This window comes from Papio anubis, chromosome 6, assembly GCF_008728515.1.
Source record: "Papio anubis isolate 15944 chromosome 6, Panubis1.0, whole genome shotgun sequence".
Taxonomy (NCBI): Eukaryota; Metazoa; Chordata; class Mammalia; order Primates; family Cercopithecidae; genus Papio; species Papio anubis.
The window spans coordinates 59,790,567-59,817,231 of record NC_044981.1 but is presented as its reverse complement, the minus strand read 5'-3'; the positions used below and the strand labels follow the sequence as shown (position 1 = coordinate 59,817,231).

The 26,665-nt window shown below is 34.7% G+C and overlaps 1 protein-coding gene across 1 annotated transcript in view; it reads left to right on the top strand.

Annotated features, from left to right (window-relative positions):
* Window positions 1–26,665, top strand: part of LOC103883754 (protein eyes shut homolog) — a 331,946-nt gene that overhangs the window by 180,353 nt on the left and 124,928 nt on the right. Inside the window, exons 6-7 of the mRNA XM_021936790.2 lie at window positions 11,813–12,003; window positions 14,885–14,976. Coding sequence (XP_021792482.2) covers window positions 11,813–12,003; window positions 14,885–14,976 — 283 coding nt within the window. The remainder of the gene's footprint in view (window positions 1–11,812; window positions 12,004–14,884; window positions 14,977–26,665) is intronic.

Sequence of the window (26,665 nt, the reverse complement as noted above, 5' to 3'; positions counted from 1 at the left end):
ATTCCTGGGATAAAAACTGGTTTAATATTAAAATACTAAAGTTGTTCACAATATAATCATATCAGTAAGTGAACAAACATAATTAATGTTAAATTCTGCCAAAATTTCTAGCAAACTAAGAATAGAAGGAAAGTTTCTTAATGAGTTAAAGGGTATCACTTATAAAAGAACTGAAAACTTCATGTCCTTTGCAGGGAAATGGCTGAAGCTGGAAACCATTATTCTCAGTAAAATAACATAGGAACACAAAACCAAACACTGCATGTTCTCACTCATACGTGGGATTTGAAAGATGAGAACACATGGACACAGGGAAGGGAACATCACACACCAGGACCTATCTGGAGAGTGGGGACAAGGGGAGGGAGTTCATTAGGACAAATACTTAATGCATGTGGGGCTTAAAACGTAGATGATGGGTTGATAGGTGCAGCAAACCACCATGGTACATGTCTACCTATGTAACGTACCTACAGATTCAGCACATATATCCCAGAACTTAAAATAAAATAATAATAATAATAATAATAATACAAAAGAACAGAAAATTTTAAACTCAAATGTGAAAGCTTAAAAGCCTTACCTGAAAAATCAAAACAAGAAAAGTAATCTTATTGTCATTATTTCAGTTCAGTGTTGTTTCTGAGGATTCTAGGCAGGGAATAAACTCATGAACTATTTTAAGAATTAGGAAAAAAGAAAGGTCTCATTATTCACAGATGATATAATATTATTAATAATAAAAGTATTTGGGTGTGGTGGCTCATGCCTGCCTATAATCTTAACACTTTGTGAGGCAGAGGCGGGAGGATTGCCTGAGCCCAAGAGTTCAACATCAGCCTGGGCGACATAGCGAGATCCTGTCTCCACAAACACAAAAATAAAGATAGAAGAGTTCAACAAGATTGCTCAATATATAAATGAATTGCATGTCTATACATCAATACAATGAGTTAGATATGTTATAAAATATTATAAAATGGCAACAAATTAATAAGATTTCTATAAGTTGAGAAAGTAAGCACATGCTCTTTATGAAGAGAAATTATGCAACTACATTAAAAATGTTATAGAAGCCGTCATATAAGGGAGACATCTAGTGTATCCACACACAAGAAGATAAAGTATCACAAGGATATAAATCAGAGTTATCCCTACATATCTCTTTGTGGTGGGTGTTGGTTCCAAAACTCCCACACATACCAATACCAAAACCTGTGGATACTTAAGAAGTGCATTTGGCAGTACAAAAATCCAGGATAACCCCCACATATGAAAAGTGTCCCCCACACAACACTACATATAGATTTCTTATACCACAGGTATACATGTTGTATTTTTGATTGGCATTTGATTGTAGATACAGAACCCACCAATTGGGAGTACAGAATGTATTTACTGAAAAAAAAAAAAAAAAATTAGCATATAAGTGGACCTGTACAGATGAAATTCATATTGTTCAGGGTGAAGTGTACATATACATTTTCTGTAAAATAAAAGGAATTCAAACTAACTTCTAATGAGTTTTTATGTAATAAAATAATAATAGGATGCTTGCATATGTAGCTGATTTCAGTATTGATATAAAAGGGCACAGGGCAAAAATAAAGCAACAGAACCCTGAAGAAGAAGAATGATATGCAGAACTTGACCTATCCTATACAAAATCTCATCATAAATCCAATTAACTCTGTGTTTGATTGGCTCAGGGTTGACAATCTGTCAAATGATATAGGATAATGAGCCCAGAAACAGATTCATATACATGGAAGAATGCTGCCTGACAGAGCTAGTAACACAGAATAATAAAGGAAGGATGATTGTTTTGTATGTTATCCTAGAATAATTGGTACTCTACATTGCAAGGCCAAAGGCAGGGGTGGAAGGATTCCATACAGAGTGAATACTAAACAGTTTTGTCATAGCCAACTGGTAACGAATGTTTTTAAGCAGGGGAGTGCCATGATTTGATTTTTATTTTAGAAAGTTACTTCCTATCCTTACACGTTGCTATTAAAGAATTTTTTTTTCCTAATCAATCTCCTTTTAGTGGTGAAGAGAAATATTATGATTATAGATGTTTCGCTTCCCTTCAAAAAGATCATTGATTGCTTTCAGACAAAAAATAAAAAAATAAATAAATAAATAAATTCAACCACTTGACTAGTCCTCCTGGAGATTTCCTTGCAATAATCTACTTTCATATAATCTGCCACTATTGCTTATATATTTCCTTTAGCCACATTGAGGAGTCTCTGCAAACCTTAAACTGTGTAGTCTAGCTTTTAATTTCAGTATTATTGATTGTTTTGTAAACATTTTTGCCATTTTATGATTAATACTTGCTCTAAAATATGCTTTGTATAAATTAGTGACTTATGGTCAATGTACTAATGAATCTGTGGAAATCTATTAAAGAAACAAATATTTTATAACTTATTTTGAAATATTTTCATATAACTTTTTTTTATTATTATACTTTAAGTTCTAGGGTACGTGTGCACAATGTGCAGGTTGGTTACATATGTATACATGTGCCATGTTGGTGTGCTGCACCCATTAACTCGTCATTTACATTAGGTATATCTCCTAATGCTATCCCTCCCCGCCCCCCACAATAGGACTCAGTGTGTGATGTTCCCCTTCCTGTGTCCAAGTAATCTCATTGTTCAATTCCCACCCATGAGTGAGAACATGCGGTGTTTGGTTTTCTGTTCTTGCGATGATAATCTGCTGAGGATCGTTTCCAGCTGCATCCATGTCCCTACAAAGGACACGAACTCATCCTTTTTTATGGCTGCATAGTATTCAATGGTGTATATGTGCCACGTTTTCTTAATCCAGTCTGTCACTGATGGACATTTGGGTTGATTCCAAGTCTTTGCTATTGTGAATAGTGTTGCAATAAACATACGTGTGCATGTATCTTTATAGCAGCATGACTTATAATCCTGTGGGTATATCCCCAGTAATGGGATGAGTGAGTCAAATGGTATTTCTAGTTCTAGATCGTTGAGGAATTGCCACACTGTTTTCCACAATGGTTGAACTAGTTTACAATCCCACCAACAGTGTAAAAGTGTTCCTATTTCTCCACATCCTCTCCAGCACCTGTTGTTTCCTGACTTTTTAATGATTGCCATTCTAACTGTTGTGAGATGGTATCTCATTGTGGTTTTGATTTGCATTTCTCTGATGGCGAGTGATGATGAGCATTTTTTCATGTGTCTGTTGGCTATATGAATGTCTTCTTGTCTTCTTTTGAGAAGTGTCTGTTCATATTGTTTGCCCACTTTTTGATGGAGTTGTTTTTTTTCTTGTAAATTTGATTGAGTTCTTTGTAGATTCTGGATATTAGCCCTTTGTCAGATGAGTAGATTGCAAAAATTTTCTCCTATTCTGTAGGTTGCCTGTTCACTGTGATGGTAGTTTCTTTTGCTATGTAGAAGCTCTTTAGTTTAATTCGATCCCATTTGTCAATTTTGGCTTTTGTTGCCATTGCTTTTGGTGTTTTAGACATGAAGTCCTTGCCCATGCCTATGTCCTGAATGGTATTACCTAGGTTGTCTTCTAGGGTTTTTATGGTTTTAGGTTTAACATTTAAGTCTCTAATCCATCTCGAATTAATTTTCATATAAGGAGTAAGGAAAGGATCCAGTTTCAGCTTTCTACTTATGGTTAGCCAATTTTCCCAGCACCATTTATTAAATAGGGAATCCTTTCCCCATTTCTTGTTTTTGTCAGGTTTGTCAAAGATCAGATGGCTGTAGATGTGTGGTATTATTTCTCATATAACATAAACCTTCACATTGCCAGGAAAAAAAATCAGAATTTCAAGAAGCATATGTAAAGCTTCTAATAAAACCTATCACATAGTAAACAAAAATGCTAATTTTCCTACTTTATCCTGCTCTGTTAGTGGGTATTAAACTAATTGGGATGACCTGAAATGGATTATGTAAAGTTGAATTTTAAGGTGAATTAGACACAATTTGTAGAACACAGAAATATAAAGTATAAAATATGCAGAGATTTTGTAATGATAAAATTCAAGCTCTTCTTTACAGAAATAACACAAAGAAACCCAAGTTATAGACAGTAACTATGGGTAATACACCATTGCTGATCTGCTTACTGTTAGAATCAAGAATCAAGATGTAATACAGGTTTCTTCATAAACAGGATAGTAACTCTTTCAATATTATATTTAAGTGTCATACATAAAGTTTTTTTTTCTCAAACTAATACTTCACTTAACAGAAAAAGTTGCAAATGTACATGAGCACCCCCCATACACATACATTATAAATTTCCATTATTATTTCTTAGATATTGTTTTCAAGAAACCTGGAGAAAGGGATCATTTTACATTTTGGTTGCAAAATGTTTTCTAACATTTATCTAATGATACATACGGCAGAGAGCAATATATAATTACTCTTTGGGCAGTTACTCATGGGTTATACTATATTGGTAATAACAACCAGATATGGGACTAAATCATGTATATCTTAAGCTATGCAATCACTACCGAGTAATTACCAAACTATCAAATTTATAGAAAATCCTAGTATTCAAATATTCTCTCATAATATTCCAACTTTCACGTTTAATCTTGTACATAGAAACACTAACTATAAGAAAGACTTAGTTCCTAAAAATTGATATAGAATTTTATGATCTGCTAACCAAAAAGAAAAAAAAAAAAAAGAAAAATGCCCCAAGCTAACATTCCTTTACACTTTAAAAATATATGTATTTGTTTCATTAAAAGGAATATATTGTGTTAGAGTAAATGTTCATAATTTAGCTGAGAGAAATATACTCATTTGTTTTATTTTGTTCTATATATACATACATACACACATATGCTTCAGAGTTTATATTATTCATTTCTTCTAAAATACATGTATTCTATTATTTTTCTATTCTATTAAGAAACCTCTCTTTGTTGCAGTAGAGAAGGAAGGGTCATTGATTCCTGATTTTTCTCTTACACAACTTTTAAGTTGTCCTTATTCTCATGCAATGGGAGTGGCTATTAGTATGCACTGCAAACTTAAATAATTACACATAAAAAAAAAAAAAAACACTGGCAACTACCCGTCTAGCAACAACCATGTTTCAAGTAAATTTTTAAATGGTTAGACTCATCTATAAACTCAATATCAGTTTCTAGAAAGAAAGGCAAGAGCTACTGCATATAAAAAGAAACAGAGGCAGGAAGTTGAAGTTGAAAGTTAATATCTTTAGCTTGGACATGTGACTGTGCCTCTTAAGTCAGATATAAGCCAAGAATAATTCATAAATCTAGAGAAATACTGGAATTAGATGTTGAGGTTTTCCTCCTAACCAAATACCAATTTTGCACATTATGAACCCCGGTCCACTGCTCTCAGTGGGAGCTGAACCTATCCTCATCTCCAGCAGACGGCTTCATTGGTCACCCAGTTCTAGCCAGTTACCTTCTAGAAAACGTTCTCTTTAACTTGAGAAAGTTCTTTCTTCCTCTTATGACAGAAGAACAGTTTTGGAAACGGAGTGACTGGCCATCACATTGGAATCATGTATAAAGCAAGTCTCATATTAAAATTCAGCCTGTGAATATCAGAGTGGAGAGACAGAAGTAATCTAGGTCTTTTATGAGAAGTCAGTAAAGCTTTTCCATAAACTTGCATCCATCTGAAAACCCACCCTATTCTTGAACTTCCTTTTATTTAAGCTATTTCATTTTTTTAACGGCTGATACTATCTGGAATTAGAATTTCTGGTTATTTGTACCAAAAGCATAAAAATTATAGGTATAATCATAATATGAATCCATACAATTCAGATAAAGTTTCTTCTATTTAGGAAAGTAAAAACTTAAGTGCAGAAATTTATTGTTTAATTCTAGATAATAAAAATATATAGAATTATAATTTTACTTTAGCCCATTATTACTGAAAATAATCTCAGTATTTATGTTTTCTTCACGAAGCTATTCTGTGCTTGCTATAATCATTATTCTCATCTGTTTAAAATTTTTGCTGAGGGAAGTGTAAAATAAAATCTGTACTTACATATTTGAATAGAAAACACCACAGATATGATTGAAAACACTATGCAAAATATCTTCCTGACTTTTTAAAATCTATATTTAACTATATAATTTTCCAAGCACATTTAAACAAAAGCAATTATATTTTCTGTTAGATAGTATGTTAGTCTGTTTTGTATTGCTATCAAGAAATACCTGAGGCTGGGTAATTTACAAAAGAAAAAGGATTAATTGGTTCATGGTTCTGCAGGCTGTATCAGCATAGCACTAACATCTGCTCCGCTTCTGGTGAGGCCCTCAGGAATCATGGTGGAGGTGAAGGGGGAGGCAGGGTATCACATGGCAAAAGAGGAAACGACAGAGAGAGAGGAGGTACCAAACTCTTTTAAACAGCCATATCGCATGTGAACTTGGAGTGAGAACTCACTCGTTACTGTGAGGATGGCACCAAGCCATTCATGAAGGATCATCCCCAATGATCCAAACACCTTCCACTAGGCCCCACCTCCAACATTGGGGATTACATTTAAATGTGAGATTTGGAGGGCATAAACATCCAAGCTAGAGTATGTGCTTTCGGATGCTTAACAGAATCATATATTGTGCTAGGTTACTGCAATAGAATGATAAACCCAACATACTCTCAAGTACTTTACAATTGAGTGCATATATGGGTTTCCATACAGATAATTAGTCACATAATGAAAAAGCCACTGAATTTTTTAAAAATTAGTCTATAAAATACATATCTTAATAATATTAAGGAGTTTTTGAGTTTGTTGTTGTCAGTTAGATGATATATTTCTTCCTAAAAGCTATAAAACAATATGAAAAGACTTCAAAATGTTGTGAAAAATGGTATTAGATAAAAATTTTAAAAATAAGCTTTATTTCTCAACATAAACCTCATCAAGGTCAACACACTTTTACAAGTAATGATACCAGCCATTTAGTCCATCTCTAAGGAAATGAGTGTCCTGGGACTTTACTCATGTCAGTGCAGCCTTTTTACATTATTAACTGAAGGAAAATAAAGATTAGAAAAAAAAAAAAAAAAAAAAAAACAAAGTCAGAAAGAGGCAAATCAGAACTGTAAGGTAAATGCCTAATGATTTTCTATTGAAAATCTCACAAATTACCCATAATTTCATGAGAAGAATAAGCAGGAGCATTGTCATGGTGGAGTAGTACTCTCTGGTGAAGCTTTCCTGGGCATTTTTCTGCTAAAGCTTTGACTAACTTTCTTAAAACACTGTAATAATAGGGACATGTTATCCTTCTTTGGCCCTCCAGAAAGTCAAAAAGAAAAATGTCTTGAGTATCCCCCAGAAATCTTTTTTAATGACTCTATTAGTCCATTTTCATGCTACTGATAAGGTCATAACTGAGACTGGGCAGTTTACAAAAGAAAGAGTTTTATTGGACTTACAGTTCCACATGGCTGGGGAGGACTCATAATCATGGCAGAAGACAAGGAGGAGCAAGTCACATATTATGTAGATGGAAGCAGGCCAAGAGAGAGATTTTGCAGAGAAACTCTGGTTTTAAAAACCATCAGATCTTGGAAGACCCATTCATAATCACAAGAACAGCACGGGAAAGACCTGCCCCCGAATTCAATCATCTCTCACCAGGTCCCTCCCACAACATGTGGGAATTATGAGAGCTACAAGATGAGATTTGGGTGAGGACACAGAGCCAAATCTTATCATTTCACACCTGGCCCCTCCCAAAACTCATATCTTCACATTTCAGAACCAATTGTGCCTTCCCAATAGTTTCCCAAAGTCTCAACTCATTTGAGCATTAACTCAAAAGTCCACAGTCCAAAGACTCATTTGAGACAAGGCAAGTCCCTCCCCACTATGAGCCTGTAAAAGCAAAAGCAAGTTAGTTACTTCCTGGATACAATGGGGCTACAGGCATTGGGTAAATACAGCCATTCCAAATGGGGAAAATTGGCAAAAACTAAGTGGCTACAAGTCCTATGCAAGTCCGAAATCCAGCAGGGCAGTCAAATCTTAAAGCTCTAAAATGATCTCCTTTGACTCCATGTCTCATATCCAAGTCACGCTGATGCAAGAGGTGGGTTCCCATTGTCTTGGGCGGCTCCACCACTGTGGTTTTGCAGGGTACAACCTCCCTCCTGGCTGCCTTCATGGGCTGGTGTTGAGTGTCTGTGGCTTTTCCAGGTGCACAGTGCAAGCTGTCAGTGGATCTACCATTCTGAGGTCTGGAGAATGGTTGCCTTCTTACAGTTCCACTAGGCGGTACCCCAGTAGGGACTCTGTGTTGGGGCTCCCACCCCACATTTCCCTTCTACACTGCCCTAGCAGATGTTCTCCATGAGGACCTTGCCCCTACAGCAAACTTCTGCTTGGGCATCCAGATGTTTCCATATATCTTCTGAAATCTAGGCGGGGGTTCCCAAACTTCAATTATTGACTTCTGTGAACCCGCAGGCTCAACACCACATGGAAGCTTCCAAGGCTTGGGGTTTCCACTCTCTGAAGCAACAGCTCAAGCTGTACCTTGGCCCCTTTTAGTCATGGCTGGAACACCTGGAACATAGGGCATCAAATCCCTAGACTGCACACAGCAGACAGAACCTTAGACTGGCCCACAAAACCACATTTTCCTTCTAGGCCTTGAGGCCTGTAATGAGAGGGGCTGCCATGAAGACCTCTGACATCCCTTGGAGATATTTTCCCTGTTATCTTAGGGAATTAACATTCAGCTTCTCATTACTTATGCAAAGATCAGCAGCAGGCTTTAATTTCTCCTCAGAAAGATTTCTTTTCTATCGCATTGTCAGGGCGCAAATTTTCTGAACTTTTATGCTCTGCTTTCCTTATAAAACTGAATTCCTTTAACAGCACACAATTCATCTCTTGAATGTTTTGTTTCTTAGAAATTTCTTCTGCCAGATATCCTAAATCACGTTTCTCAAGCACAAAGTTCTACAATCTCTGGGGCTGGGGAAAAATACCTCCAGTCTCTTTTCTAAAACGTAACAAGAGTCACCTTTGCTCCAGTTCCCAACAAGTTCCTCATCTCCATCTTAGACTACCTCAGCCCAGATTTCATTGTCCATATTATTATCAGCATTTTGGTCAAAGCCATTCAAAAAGTCTCTAGGGAGTTCCAAACTTTCCCACATTTTCCTGTCTTCTTCTGAGCCCTCCAAACTGCTCCAAGCTCTGCCTGTTACCCAGTTCCAAAGTCGATTCCACATTTTCAGATATCTTTTTATAATCATGGTGGAAGGAAAGGAGGAGCAAGTCACATCTCACATGGATGGCAGCAGGCAGAGATAGCTTATGCAGGGCAACTCCTGTTTTTAAAATCATCATATCTCATGAGACCCATTCAATCTTGCAAGAACAGAACAGGAAAAACCCTCTCTGTGATGCAATCATTTCCCACTGGGTCCCTCCCACAACACATGGGAATTGTGGGAGCTACAAAATGAGATTTGGGTGGGGACACAGAGCCAAACCATATCAATGATGTTTGATCTTAACTGGTCCACTTTTGCTCTGACTGGACCAATTTCACCTCTTAATAGCCATTCATTTGATTGTGCTTTGTCTTCAATATCATACTAGTGGAGCCATGTTTCATCTCCTGTTACAACTCTTCAAAGACATACTTCAAGATATTATTCTTATTTGTTTAAAATTTCAATTGAAAGCTCTGTTCTTGTCTACAGCTGATCTGGGCACAACAGTTTTGACACCCACTGAGTGGAAAGTTTGCTCAACTTTAATTTTGCATTCCGAGTTGTGTAACCTGAATCAGTTGAGATGTCAATGCTGTTGACTATTGTTTTTACTGTTAATTATTGGTCCTCTTCGATTAGGGCATGAATATGATTAATTTTTACCTTGAAAATTGATATGGATGGCCAGCCACTAAGGACTTCATCTTCAACGTAGTCTTGTCCTTTCTTAAAACAAGTTTTTCACTTGTAAACTGTGAATTTCTTTGGGGCATTGTCCACATAAATATTTGTAAAGCATCAGTGATTTTACCATTCTTCCACCCAAGCTTCATCATAAATTTGATATTTGTTCTTGCTTCAATTTTAGCAGAATTCATGTTGTTCTGATAGGGGCTACTTTTAAACAGATGTCTTATCCTTCTTAGTAACTCAAAATAGATTCTGTTCAGACATGTTATGATGAGTGAAATTCATCCATAGTTTTTAAATAATACATATTTTATGTGAACTTTTGGAAGATCCCCTGTATGTGATAGTTTTTTTTTTTTTTTTTTTTTTAATCAATATTGGGTATATTCTTGTTGTAATGTTAATTTTTGAAATTATTTTATGCTCTTTCACAATTTGAACTTTAAATCAAACTGATATATGGCTTTATTCTCAATTTGTTAAAATAAATGCCAGCAATCTTTAAAACAATTTCTTAGTGTTTAAAATGTTATTGTATTATGCTTTTAACATCACCATTGAAACTCTACATGGGGAAAAAAAAAATATGTCCCTATCATTTAACAACTGAAAAAATTAGAATGACAAAATTGAAAGGACATTGTTATTTTTTCAATCATTAAGCTGTCCTTCACTAATGAACTCAGTCCTTGATTAAACACACACACACACACACACACACACACACACACACACACATATACACATGCTTTTATGTCTATGAAGTGCAAATATTTCCTGGCAGTATTTTGAACTTTCTTATTTCTAGTGAAAAAAATTAATTTGAGACTTAGCTGATTATTTCTTTAGAAATTGTTACAAGTTTGAAAACGTAGCAAAATGAGTAATTCTAAAGCTTCACTAAAAATTCAAAATAAAGACAGCACATATAGGATATAAAATTTCTTGAAGTTTTAAAGTACAGAATCAAAAATGATTATTATCCTATGATAGACAGCAAACTAAAACTCACGTGGTTTTATAAATAATATTTTCTAGTAGTTATAAATAATACATAATTCGAAAGTTTTAAAAGAGAAAGACAGCTTGAGTTGGAGAGGTCATGAAAATAGCAAAAGAAGAAAGGAACTGGAAGAAAGGGGATATTCAAATCCATCGTTTCAGGAATCATTAGCCAAGAACAATCAATCCAGTATTTATCAAGCAAAAAAAATGATTTAATAATAACATAATGTAGTTAACAACTTATTCAAAAAAAAGCTAACTTGTTTTTATTAGTCACATATTTATAAATGTAAGAAATTTAATCGTGGAATATTTTGCTCAAAGTGTCTTCATTTTTTTCTGAAAATCTGCAGCTAATTAGAATATCATTCAGAAGGTGAAAAAGAGAGAGTTGTTAAGAAACTCATATAATTTAGAGTGTTAATACAAAAGGCTAACGATTTCTATGCTTCTCAGTCTCTAGCATTCCCTCATAAACCTCCCAAATCAAATTATTAACAATACTAATCATAATTTTGTATCAATATGATATATAAAGAAGAAATAAGTACATATTTAGAAAATGTGCCATTTTCTGTTAACTTATAACATAAAATCTAAGTAAAAGCAGTGTTGAAAAGTAATCATCTTGATTTCCTTGCCTTACAATGAGATTTCATCATGAAGCCATCAAATACAAAGAAATCATGACACAACTGCTATGACTATTCCAAAGGAAATAAGTGTCTGGGCTTGAAAGAGGCAGGAAAGAGTCATGTATGAGCCATTAGAGAAAACGTATCCTATGTTAATGTGAAACCTAAGTATTGAATATTTATTTCAACCTAAACTGTATTTTCTTTCTGACTCCACAGATTTCAGTTGTGTTTGCTATTATGGAGATTCCTATCTAGAATTTCAGAATGTGGTTTTAAATCCACAAAATAACATCTCCCTAGAATTTCAGACCTTCAGCTCCTATGGACTCCTGCTCTATGTCAAACAAGACTCAAATTTAGTAGATGGATTTTTTATTCAATTGTTTATTGAAAATGGTATTTTAAAGGTAAGTTATTCAGTTTACTTAATTTTTTAAAAAATACAAAGTTGTTCTAATTATGTGCTTTATTGGTTATTTTCAAAATAAAATTTAAACTTTATATTTTATACTGATAGCCAGGATGTCTCTTCCTCTACTTTTATAATTTCTTTCTACATATATATGAACCAACAACAAAGTATTTTTAAGCAAAAAAAAAAAAAAAAAAATTCATAATAATATCAAGTAGTTAAGAACTTATTCAAAAAATAAGCTAACTGGGTTTCATTAATCACATATTTATAAACTTAAAAAATTTAATTGTCAGAGTATTTTGCTCAAAATGTCTCTAGTTCTTTCTGGAAAATATACCTAATTAGAATATCATTTAGAAGGCAAGAGATAATCATTAAGAAGCTCATATAATATACAGAGAAAAATTTACACTCATACAGATAGATGAGTTTATAGATATTTAGATATTAATATTTCAAACAGTACATGATTTGAATTAACATTCATTGTCTTTTTTTCTACGTATTTTCAACTTTTCTTCTACTTCTTTATTGAGCAGTTTCCCAATTTCTTAATTTCCCAATGATAATAATTGTTACCGTTTTTATAACCTTAAGGGCAGGTATAGTCTGGGAACCCCTAAGGAATCCCAAGATTTGTTTAGAGGGTCCTGAAGAGAAAACCTGTTTTCATAAGTTTTCTGTTAGGCAAGGGGTGTTATTTGCCTTATTCACTTTTACTCTCATAAGTGTATAGTGGAGTTTTCCAGAGGCTACATGACATGCAATGATATCCTTGCTCTAATCGCTAATGTATCATTTTATTACGTATTTTTGTATCTTAAAAATGTCTGTTGTAATATTTAGCAGTGTAAATATTGATAGACACAACCCAGTTAACAAAAACTCCTTGGGGCTCTCAATAATTATTATGAATGCAAAGGGATTGTGAGATCAAAAAGTTTGAGATTGCTGACTTTGCACTTGGTAAGCGTTATAAAAACCTTTCAAAAGTCCAAGATTACGCAGCTAATAACATTTTGAAACCAACTTTGATTTGAAAGTGCATACTCTTTTCCCAACATCATTCTACCTTAACAAATTGTCTCATATCCCTGCTCTGAATACTTGGTTTAGGGAAGTCATCCCAATTATCATTGCAATAACTCAGCACAATAAGGTAATTAACTCATGTAATTCTAATATATGAAACATAATAACCGCATTTGGTCTACCATCTCTTTTATGATGTGATTTAAGTGTACATGTTGTGAATTTCCATGAAAGGATGAATGAGTTATACCTTATTATTTAAATAGGCAAATTCTCTTAGTTTGATTTTCTTTAAATGTCCATGTTTCTGAAGTAATATAATACATATACATGTAATACCATGGCACTCCAGCCTGGGAGAAGGAGCCAAAAAAAAGCTAGACCTCATAGCCTTCATATATGATTATGTCCCAGGTATAATTCTGTGTGTTCTACTTTGACTGACTTATTTGCCCACTTGTAATATTTACTTCACAATATTTATTCATTTACCAACTTAAACCACACAAAAATTTGTATTGCCCCATTTTACAAGTGAGTAGATTTTAGCACAAAACACATGTGAAGTCTCAAAACTCCTAAGTAATAGAGCTGGGATTTGAACTCTGATCATCTAACTGAAGACTAAATAACCTTAAATTTTCTTAAGATGGAGACTGACAAATTACTGCAACTAAGTAAATAACAGTAATTATTATAGACGTGTAAATATATATCCTTTCTTTTTCGTAAAACCAAAGGGAAAGAAATGCTATACCTCTCTTCACTAATTAGTTTTATAGTTCCTAAATATCTTCATTGAACCTATTGTGAATTATTTTTTTTCTCATTTGATAGGTAAAGCAGTGGCTATCCATTAGTCTTAGTAATACATTATTTCATAAAATATTTTAACCTACAATCCTACAAGTCTCCAGTAATTCCTCCTAATGCTTCTTATTGGAGTTTTTAAAGTCAACTGACAATGAATAATCTTATAAAAGAAAGGAGTCTTTTGCAATGGCCAAATATCATAAAAAATTAAAATATATAGCATTATCTTTATCTTTGGACTACATGTGAGAGTATTTGGGTATATCTACTTAAATACAGCTAGGGCCACATGTTATGAAACACAATGCAAGTGAGTTTCTTAACACATGTGGGTTATAGATCACTTTTAGATACAACAAAAACATTAAAACCCCTCTCTGGGAAAGAATAGACATGGTATAATCAATATACATGTAGGCACATGCTTGCTAAGAAGCTTAATAAGCCACTGTAGCACATCCATGGATTTCCTGGGGATGCTTGGTTAATCACACCTGATATAGAAAATGATTTTTCCTCTGTAGATCATAACTTAGTTGCCATTAGCAATAATTCTGCAAATGCCAGACACCCTGATATCTCCAAAAGCTTGGAATGGATGGTTAGGTTTCACAATCTTAAAGTTTCCCTTCCTGTGACGTTAATATTGTCCTCTAGATTGTATTAACCACTCTTTGCCTTGCTCAATTGCTGTTATGTAAGGAAGATTCCAAGAATACTTGCTTTCTACTAGTAGAGAATGTTGCCTTTCCCAACCATGTTCCTCAGAATACTGGAAAATAATCTAGATGTGTGTGTGTACACATTTATGCACGTGTATTTGTGTCTATATAATACTCATATATTTGTGCGTATTAATTATAGGACTTATTAGTTGTAAACCTTCAGTTATCATTTTTCTTTAAATTTCAAACTTCATGTCTGTCCAAAGTGATGTAAAATATATTGATAAATTATAAAGTCCAGTGCAAATATAAAGTATTAATTTCATGCTGAAAAACTGAGGACAAACTTTTTTCCCCCAACAGTACCACTTTTACTGTCCTGGTGAAGCAAAATTTAAAAGCATTAATACTGCTATTAGAGTGGACGACGGGCAAAAGTATACACTGCTTATCAGGTAAGATAATTATTTATTTTCCACTTAATCTCATTAAGTAGCAAAGACTATTCCTCATAATATTGTCCTTGTCATTTCAAAATTGAGGTTATACTGATTAGTATTAACATGTGCATGTGTATGAATTATTATCTGTCAAGCTTTTCTATATATTCTAAAAAATGTACTGAGAAAATAATATAGGGATTACATTATCATTATTTTTTTTTGTTGTTGTTGTTGTTGTTGTTGTTGTTGTTGTTTTGAGATGGAGTCTCGCTCTGTCTCCCAGGCTGGGGTGCAGTGGCTCGATCTCGGCTCACTGCAAGCTCCGCCTTCCAGGTTCACGCCATTCTCCTACCTCAGTCTCCTTAGTAGCTGGGACTACAGGCGCCCACCACCACACCTGGCTAATTTTTTGCATTTTTAGTAGAGACGGGGTTTCACCATTCACAGGATGGTCTCAATCTCCTGACCTCGTGATCCGCCCGCCTGGGCCTACCAAAGTGCTGGGATTACAGGCGTGAGCCTCCGCCCCTGGCCGGGATTATATTACCAATGAACTCATATAAGGAGATTTACAAAAGATCCATAAAAGCCTCATATTTTTCTCATATGGCAGTTGTTAACACATAAACTTAACTAGTACTTTATTTTGATGAACAAAGTAAATTATATTCAGTGTAGAAAATGTGGCACTTCCAGAAAAGCATAAAGAAGGAAATTAAAATGGCCCACCACAATCCAGATCGAGTAATTAAGGTATATTATTAATATTTTCAAAGCTGTGTTTGAAGGTGACCCTATCCCCAAATGCTCATGAACATCTGAAATAAATCAGTTTGCCAATCTGATAAGTAAACTTCTCCTTTTTCTCATTTGATTTTTAGTAAATTTTAATTTTTAATACAGATGTAACGCTTTTTTGTTATGTGCCTTGCCTCTCTCCACCTTTTTTATTTCTTGAGTGATGCTGACAACACATACCACAGCCATAAGCTGGTATGTAGATTAAATTATTTTCTGGCAATAGATTATTCAGTAAAAGGAAATATCTATTTAAAGCCAATATAAAGGGGGGCGGGGAAAAAAGAGAGAGAGTCCTAAACAGAGACTGGGAAAAAAGTTAAATGAGAGGTTTTAAGGAAATTCTACCTTCTTTAGGCCACAACTACCCAAATTATATTATCTAGAATACAGATTCTTACAGATAATTGACCAAAAAATAATATATCATCAAATAAATTGAGGAAAGCCTTCATCACATCTACCCCCCAACCAAAATACTCAAAATGAACATGAGCATTTTAAGAACTCTGAGATGCTATTTAATAAATCATCTATTTTTCTTTTTTTTTCTTAATGCTTAGTGTCACCATACTTGAAAGTGTCACAACACAGACACAAATTTAATATCTTTCTTCATCATTTTAATCTCCTAAATAACAAATGTTGAGGGCAGTACACTTTGGAAAATGCCATCTCAGCTGAGGTAATAATTTCCCTGGGCAGGGATAACCATCATCTGTAGGGAAGCAAGTCCATGAGCTGCGGGTGGCGGTAAGGATCAAATCATGAAAGACATAGATGGGCTCCTGAATAAAGCAAAATGACAGATTGGTATCATGGAGAGACACAGGGCAAACCCACAGAAGCTGTCCTGGCCTCAGGCATGGTTGGAAAAGAGTAAAAAATATATATATATTTTTTAAAAAATCATAATTACAGTTTCTTCATCAAGAATTTATATCAAGTACTAATTATATTATATATATGAATTTATTCCTATAAACAATTATAATTATCTACATTTTTCAGATGCAAAACTGAAAGACAGATTAAGTACAGATAATGACATAACTAGAAAATGACACAATCTCAAGGCTGCTTTCACTCCAAAATCTGAAAGTGTGAAGTTACAGGTCCCATGAACCACGCTAGGGAAATGTAATATGAATTGAATTACTGTTTTCCCCCTACCAGCAAAGAACTGCTGTATGTTCAAGATCAGGTAAAGATAAGAGTTATAAATGATGTGTCCAGGAAAAATACTAGCAGAAGAAACAACAATATTAATTAACACACACTAAATAATTACCGTGTACCATATGCTTTACACACACATAACTACATCTAATCATCATAAAACTTATAATGCCTATTTTACTAGGTTGCTGGGCTGCCATAACAAAGTATCACAGAGAAGGTGGCTCAAACAACGGTAATTAATTTTCTCACTATTCTACAGGCAATTTAATCTCACAATTGCAATTTAGTCTCACAATTCTGAGATTAAAATGACAACAGGTTTGATATCTTTTGAGGTCTCCTTTTGCTTGTAGATGGCTGTATTCTCCCTGTGTCTTCACATCATCTATCCTTTGTATGTGTCTACTAATTTCCTCTTGTAATAAGATCACCAGATGCATTGGATTAAAGCCTACACTGATGACCTCATTTTAGCTTATTACTTCTTTGAAGACCCTTTTTCCAAATATAGTCACATTCTCAGGTACTGATGGCTGAGACATCAACATGTTAATTTTGAGTGAAACACAATTCAGCCCGTAGCAGTCATTTTGCATATTTGAAAGCTGAGACTCATAGAAGCTGGACAACTTTCTCTATCACATTGGTAGTCAGTAAAGGAGCAAGATTAGAACCCAGATCTCCTGCCCCTTGACCTGATCATTGTTTCTACTAAACATGGACAGTTTCTATTGTTAAAGTAACAAGACATCAGTCTCTTTTAAAAGAAACATTAAATGTATAAGATGTTTTAAATCCCAAGAATACATATTTTTCACTGTCCTTATTACAAAATGTCACTTTTAAGAATACTTAACCAAAAAATCACTTTCTTTTATATGACTCCAATTTGGTTTCAGTTTGCATACACCGTTGCTTTTTATTTTTATCAAAAATTAGTTGATATCCTGTCTATATCTGATCTAAATAATCTGAACTCAGAAATATTTCTTCTCAGATTTTTGGTGTGTTTGAAGTAATAAAAAATTTATAGAAATATATTTTCTCCATGATTATCATCTATAAAGTACAAGAGTGAAGCTCCATTAATTTTATTTTTCTGTATCTTTAAAACATAGTCCTGGGGAAAGAAAGTCAAAACCCTGAATTGTGAGTTGAATACAATTCACGAATTGTTGCAGCTAAAATGTTTTGACCATTAACATATTCTTATAAGTAAAGGTAAATGGTGTGCATACAATTCACCCCAATTTTACCCTCTTTTATTTTGTTATTGTTGAAATAAGCCTTTCCTCTTGAAAATGAATATAGGAGAAGGGTCTTGACTTACATACTCGTATAGAACTGTGAAGGAAAAGGACAGCAAAATTGTGCTAGGCCCATGATGAAGATCTGTCTCAGAAAAAGCGGAACAAATATGCTCTATGAAAAAGTAACCTGGCTCATTATTTTTGAGAACAAGGAAAGACAAGCTGTTCTGCAGAGCAGGACGGCCCTTTTAAAAAAGAAATGTGTGATTGCTTAAAATAACAAAAGCAGGAAGGAAAATATGGAGTGCTTAAAATCAGGTGAAATATACTTTGGCATAATAAAGATGCTAAAAGCACACATACTAAAAATTATTTTAGTGAGAAATTAACTATAGCTGGTGCTCATATTTTAATGAAAGGGACAGTCAAAATGGGATAAAGCAGTAAAGTTAGAATGCGGAAAAATAGCATAGAGTATGTCATGAAGCAAAATGCAAATGGGTGAGCATTTGTCACTCCACTGTTGAACACTGCCAGGTAAAACATTAAGGTAGAAGGGGATGAGAAGTTGAAGATAGTGGCACAGGTATTTTCTGTAAAACACAAATGTGAGAGTCTGATGTTATATTTTATTCGTGTCTGTTGGTGTAGTTATAATAATTATGCATGTGTATTGTATTAAGTTATTAATATACTATACACTACTTGTAATCATTGCATATATTACACTATAATATATATTACATTATAATTATATACTAAAGCATAATTATATTAATATAATAATTGAGTTTGCTTTTAATAACAAGTGTATTTTGGGTTTTGTTTTTTTTTTTCCATTTAAAGTCACTGCTTAACTTCTACCTTGTCCTTGAAGAAGGGTAGAATTTGGCATTAAAAGATAGGGGATTAGGCGGTAGCGGTGGCTCAAGCTGAGATCAGCCACTGCACTCAGCCTGGGCTGACAGGAATTCCTGTCTCAAAAAAAGAAAAAAAAAAAAAAAGTACATAATTAATGAGCATGGTGGCTATGCCTGTAATCCCAGCTATGGAGACTGAGGCAAAGAGAATAAATAAGCCGGGAGGCGGAGCTTGCAGTGAGCTGAGATCTGGCCACTGCACTCCAGCCCGGGTGACAGAACGAGACTCCATCTCCAAAAAAAAAAAAGATAGAGTTAAGTTAGGCTTTTCTGACCTCCTCGACTATGGGATTTTAGATTTTTCTAAATGTCTACCAATTAAAAATACGGCCATTAACTTTAAAAAATTCCTTTATTTGTTGTCTTACATTTAAGCTCTGAGTCAAAATCCTAATTTGTAAGTAATTCGCAAACACTCTGTCAGTTCTAAAACTATCTCATGGAGAATTTATTGGTTTGACTCTTTGGGAGCAGGTGGCTCCTATTCTACAAACTCTGCAAAGCCAAATAACCTAGAACAAATGAGAACATCTTTAGTTATCCTTGAGATAATAATTTACCAGTTTTGTTTATGTACAGTCATCCATATGCATTGTATACAATAAATCATTGCATTAGATATGCAATAAATTGCAAAGCATTTTGAAAAAGGGCATATGATTTATATAAACAGTAAATGACGTGTCACTTTAGAAGACTGACATGTACCAATGAAATCCACACATTGGCAGATATTTTCTCAAGTGATATAGAACTAGATACAAAGCCTGAATGTCATTATATTAATTTGTTAGATGATAATAGGAGAAGGATGTTCCTTAACTAAGTACTGGTATCAAAAGAAGAGAGGAAGGAAATAATTTGAGATCATTTAGGTAGGAGGGAATGAGAATCGGGTATGAAAATGCAATAGTAGTAAGGTTGTACAGGTCATCAAACGCCATAGTAAGAACTGTGAACTACATCGCATGCAATAGAGTCTTACTGGAGGATATTTAAGAGATCAGATAAATAGTCCAAGGAATACTCACTTTCCTTAATAGGGTGGGCTAATCTACAGTACACAACAGGCACTAAGTGTCTGGGCTTCTCCAGATCCGCTCTACAGCTCGTTTCCCGTTTCTTTCTGCACTGGTCCTCTGAGACTTACCTGTGTGGATTAAATTAGTGCTCTCTTTTATGGAATAAATTGGGTTTTCACAAAATTTATGCATTGAAGTGTTAACCCTCAGCAGCTCAGAACATGTGCTTATGGCTACAGAGTCATTACAGAAGTAATCATGTTAAAATGAATTCATCAGGGTGGGCCTTAACAAAATATAACTGGTGTTCTTATAAAAAGAGGAAATTAGGACACAGAGAGAGACCCATACAGAAGGTAGACACCATGAAGACAGAAGACAGCCACCTTCAAGCCAAGGAGAAAGGTCTGGAACAGATTCTTTCCTCATAGCAAAAAAATAGAGAGGCAGGAGGGTGAAGCCTGAATGTGTATTCCTTTGACCTTGTGTTGTGTCCCATGGGCTGGTTCTCTCCCTGAAGTCAAGGTCTTTGCTCCTGGCAAATGGCCGTCTACTCTGTTCTGATAACTTCTCTCTTCCTCTAGTCTTTAGATGTAGAGGTAGTGTCAGAGCAACTATGTTGTGGTCCTGGTATTCTGTACTATCCTTTGTGGCTTTTCTATTCTCTGACCACATCTTTGTGAAAAGTTCATTTATTTAACCTTACTCAAATTGTATTAGTTGAAGTGTTCCACGTATATTCTGCTGAGAACATGAGTCTCCACCAGTCAGTATGCTGAAGGACAGGTGAAAGGCTTAATGGGGAAGGACTAGAAGTGGCAAATACCACCCCTTTCTGCATTCTGTTGGCTAGAGATTAGTCATGTGGGGACACTTCATGACAAGGGAAGCTGGAAAAGGTTTTCTAGGTTTATACCCACGAGGAAGAGTACATCAGCTAAAACAATGTGGAATAAACAAGTTGAGAATTATTTCTATAAGGGAAAATATGATAAGTATCAATCTTCAGGGTAAAAACAAAAAATCAGTAAACACAATTTATAACACTTAGTAGTTGAACTGGAACCAAGGTGTTCATATTTCTTTTATTCTTAGTTTTAAGTGATTTATTGCATTGCTTGTAAAGTATGTACTGATATATATGCTATTTATCTATTAAATAATTATAACTTCATCAGAATGCATGCCATGTCAGATTACGTGTTATAAATAATTGCCTCTTTCTACTATCTATTACTTAAACTACTCCAGGATTCACCCAGCGTACTAGTGCATAATGCCTAGGAATGAAAAATTGTTTTATCGTCACATCATATACCTTCTTATGTGTTTGAGTGGTAGAAAATATTATAAAAATGCAGCAAATTGTGCATTCAAAACACAGAACAGTCTGAAAGAAACCACTAATTTTAGTAACAATTGGAACAAAGACAATGGAAACATTATCACTACAGTAAGCAAGCATCCACGTTTTTCACTTCATTTGGAAGATATTAAGAATGAAACCAAGAATGGGACATGTGTCAATTAGAGCAGGAACACTTTGGCTCAGAGTGCTGGAAAATCAGTGAAGTGGAAACAAACAAACAAAAATTATCTATTTAGCCACTTTCCAAAAAATAAAAAAATTGTTTTTAATGAAATGTGTACATTATCCCATTAATCTTTTAATTAACCCCTGTCAGTAGTATCAAGAAAAACACAACCATGGAATACTGATTTTACTTTAACTTGAACAAAATAAAAAATGAACAATTAATTTTCATTTTACATAATTATTCAACCAAGGAAATGTTCCTGTAACAAAAACCTATTTTTCTCTTCCTTTCCAAGTGGTATATATTCCTTTAACACAAAAGATAGAGTAGGAGTGAAATTTCATCATTTAACTTGGGAAAAGAGGATTTTAAAATGTAACCTACGTAGGCCAGTTAATTAGAATAGACATTAACCATGTTTAAGTTTTTCTTTTTCTTTTTTGAGACAGTGTTTCAAAAAAGAATCCTGCTCTATCACCCAGGCTGGAATGCAGTGGTGCTACCTCGGCTCACTGAAACCTCCACCTCTGTGGTTTAAGCAATTCTCCTTCTTCAACCTCCGGAGTAGCTGGGATTACAGATGCCTGCCACCATGCCCAGCTAATTTTTGTAATTTTAGTAGAGACAGGGTTTCACCATGTTGGCCAGGCTGGTCTCAAACTCCTGACCTCAAGTGATCCACCCACCTTGGCCTCCCAAAGTGCTGGGATTACAGGTCTGAGCCACTGCACCTGGCCTGTAATTTTTAATTCAATTTATTCCAGTGCTCTGATAAATTGGTTACCAATCACCTTTTACGGGCTATTTTTAAAGACAAATTAAAATAATTATAGATTTAAAAGTAGGACATTTCCCATCATTTTACTTGAAAACATATTACCTATTACAAAATTACTGAAATTAATCTAATAAAATGTACTGCTATTATCAACACTGCTAGTCAACTCAGAGGAGCATAGAGTAGTTTTGGTTTTACTTGATGTATCCATTTAACATCAGAGTTTTGGGGGTTTTTTCTCTTTAGAAAAAGATATTTGTTATTATTCTATGGAAGTTCAGCTGAAATTATGCAGCTGATGTCAGTCTAGAAGTCATCTGTACCTCAAGAGTTTTGAGAGTATTTTTGGTTGGATTTTGATCAGAAAGGGCAGATGTTACAAAAAGAAGGACATAGCAGCTGCATTTACATGGAATTACTGGGAAGCTATTGTATCCAGGTATTTTATCATATATCCAGAATATAAAAATTCAAAGTGTACACAAGTCAAAGACTTGAGTCTTATTCTTTCAGAAAAATAATTTCAAAATATATTTTGAAAGCACTTTTTAAAGCAAGATAATATAGGCTAGAAATAGACAAGATCATAAAGTATAATTGGCTTCTTTCTGCCAATGCATGCTTTTAATAAGAACTGGATCATGGCAATTTAGTGACATCTACTGAACCATACAAATGTATGTCCTTTAGAGGCTCAACAACTTATGGAAACAAAGATTAGCATATCATAGGTATAGGCTTCAACAGGTATCCACTAATTACTCATGTCCTTTAATTTTACCTGAAATATGTCTTGTTTTTGATGATTTATTTACTCTAACCTGATAAGAGAAGTTCTAGTATAAATGACTTACAGTTAAAATTTCTACTTAAATCTTTCTGCTGCATAGGATTCACTTGATTCAGCTTTAATTCTAGCTTGCCTCATTTTTCTCTTATCTTTGCCAAGAGGTGAACTGTCTGTTATGCTAATATAAGCATATTGAAAACAAACTGAAAGTGGACAGTTTATAATTTTAGTATTTCATATGAGAAAACAGAGATGAAAAAATATCCTTGCTAAAAAATAAAACATGGTTATATTAATCATATTTTTAGAAAACCTTCCTGTGAGATATTTCAGTGTAAATATAAAAATAGAGATTATGGTTATCTTATTAAGAGAAACTTGCAATATTGAAGGCAATTATTGAATGATAAATTTTAATTCTTATTAACTTGTATTACGATCCAGTTGAGTGCATTTTGAAATGCTAGATACATGATACTCTGAATTTAAGTCTTTAAAATGTTTCTTGTAGATCACCATAGGGTAGTTAGTTTACTGAATCAAAAAATGTCAGAAAATTCAAATTTGGAAAGTCAGTTGTGTTATGAGAGGTAAACTCACTTTTGAGAAACATTTAGAATAATCATTATTATTTCAGAAAATTAACGCTTAATTCAAGTCATTTTATAAACACTATCAAATTCCTTTCCCAGTTTGAAAAGAATATATCCTACTTCATTAAGTGTTACTTCTTAAGTTTCTTCTATTAATGAAAACTTATTTGTGAAAAGGAATTCTGAAGTATACATTGTCATGCGTGTCCGTGTGAGGAGACCACCAAACAGGCTTCGTGTGAGCAACATGGCTGTTTATTTCACCTGGGTGCAGACAGGCTGAGTCCGAAAAGAGAGTCAGGGAAGGGAGATAAGGGTGGGGCCGTTTAATAGGATTTGGGTAGGTAAAGGAAAATTACAGTCAAAGGGGGGTTGTTCTCTGGCGGGCAGGAGTGGGGGTTACAAGGTGCTCAGTGGAGGAGTTTTTGAGCCAGGATGAGCCAGGAAGAGGAATTTCACAAGATAATATCATCGCTTAAGGCAAGGACCGGCCATTTTCACTTCTTTTGTGGTGGAATGTCATCAGTTAAGGCAAGGCAGGGCATTTGCACTTCTTTTGTGATTCTTCGGTTACTTCAGGCCAGCTGGGCATATACGTGCAAGTCACAAGGGATGCAATGGCTCGGCTTGGGCTCAGAGGCCTGACATACATAATAATTGCTTTCACGTGCTTTCTCATTCTGTGTTCATTGAGGTGACTTCAGAATCAAACGTCAAGCCCATATTTGCTTCCTTCAGTTGTGTATTATCAGGGTTACAATGAATAATATACTTTTGTTTACATCAAATCTTCTCAAAAAGAATAGACAAAAGCCGGGCGCGGTGGCTCACGCCTGTAATCCCAGCACTTTGGGAGGCCGAGGCGGGCGGATCACAACGTCAGGAGATCGAGACCGCGGTGAAACCCCGTCTCTACTAAAAATACAAAAAATTAGCCGGGCGCGGTGGCGGGCGCCTGTAGTCCCAGCTACTCAGGAGGCTGAGGCAGGAGAATGGCGTGAACCCGGGAGGCGGAGCTTGCAGTGAGCCAAGATCGCGGCACTGCACTGCAGCCTGGGCGACAGAGCGAGACTCCGTCTCAAAAAAAAATAAAATAAAATAAAAAAGAATAGACAAATATCTTTTTGTTACATGGCCTTTTCAGATATATAATGAGAGCATATTGAAGGTAGCAAGCTTCAAGTTAAATCAATACAATAGCAAACTTAAATTTCAAAGCATTGTAATTAGGAAGTATGGCACACTTTCAAAAAGGTCTTCACAGTTAATTGACTAGAGCCCACATGGAATAATGCGGTCTGTGTATCATTTAGCTTATATACATCAGTATCTCCCCAAATTGACATTCTCTATAGTTGTTGGTTATCTGCTGCTTTGGTATACTCTCTGTTATGACCTTGCAGGTTGCTTTAATTGTTAAAGCCTCATTGATCACCGCATGTCAATAAAAATGAATACATTAAGTCCCTATCCACAGATTCACTAGCAGAATACTTCTAGGAACCATTGAGATGTAAATTCCTAGATAATCCTGTCAGATATATTTATTTGTAAGGGAACTAATCATTAATGACTGATTATCATGGCTGCAATAAAACACAATGCTAATGAAATTTGCCCAAATTTAAGCTAAAAGAAAAATTGATCTAGTTATTTTACACTTGATAGCCAAAAGGCTAAGAAGAAATGATCTAGTATTTTTTCTTTTTTTTTAGAAAAAGCTTTGTGAAATTTTCATAACTATCATTTGAAACAACGCAATAGTACTATACAAAATGATTCTTATATATAATTGACTAAATAATAACTAGAAATATTGATTCTGTAATTACCAGAAACAGAATAATTCTAAAAAAGTCCAAAGAGTTCAGCATAGCTGGAAACTTCCATTTGAAAACTGTGGATACTCATGGCATGATAAGTTGCTTTTAGGAGAAGTTGAGAATAGAATGGTCCCAAATCTGAAGGACAAGTTTTAAGACAAATAGTGTATTCCTCTTGCTACTTGGAGGACTTGACCCAAAGTCAACCCCTCCACCAACCCCTAGACTCCATCCCTTTTCACAATTTCAAGGACTTCTCTTCTCCAGGATCACCTTTATTTTCTTGTATTATCCATCTTTTTCTCTCTGCTGGACCATTTCCAAAAAAAAAAAAAAGGAAAAAGGCTTTAAAATTTCTCAGCTGCAACACAGCACCTCTCAAGATCTTATATTACTTTCATTCTGTTCCTCTTAAATGCCAACATGTCAGAAGTTTGCCACATATGAGATTTTGATTTTGTTACCTGTTATTATTCAATCTAATCCAATCTGGTATCCATGTTCTCATAACTGACACAGCTTTTGTTAATGTCACCTGTGAGTAGAGAGTTTTATCATTTAAACTAATAAATATTTAAAAATAAAGAGTGTTGTTAGTTATGACTCTGGGACAACATGTACAAACAGAAACTGTAAGACAGTTTCTGACAATGTGAGATGATGGTCACTCCATGTAACCTTCATGTTGACAAAGCCAATTTTTTGTCTTCATTGTTCTAAGCACTTTAGTGAATATACTCTATCTTCTTGAAATAATTTTCTATGTCTGCTTCAAAAAGAGTAAGTTGTTGGTGTTTCTCCTATCTCAGTGACCAATTTTCTTTCTCTCTTTTTTTTTTTTTTTTGACAGAGTCTTGCTCTGTCACCTGTACTGGAGTGCAGTGGCATGATCTCGGCTCACTGTAAGCTCCTCCTCCCGGGTTCACGCCATTCTCCTGCCTCAGCCTCCCGAGTAGCTGGGATCACAGGTGCCCGCCACCAGGCCCGGCTAATTTTTTTTTTTTTTT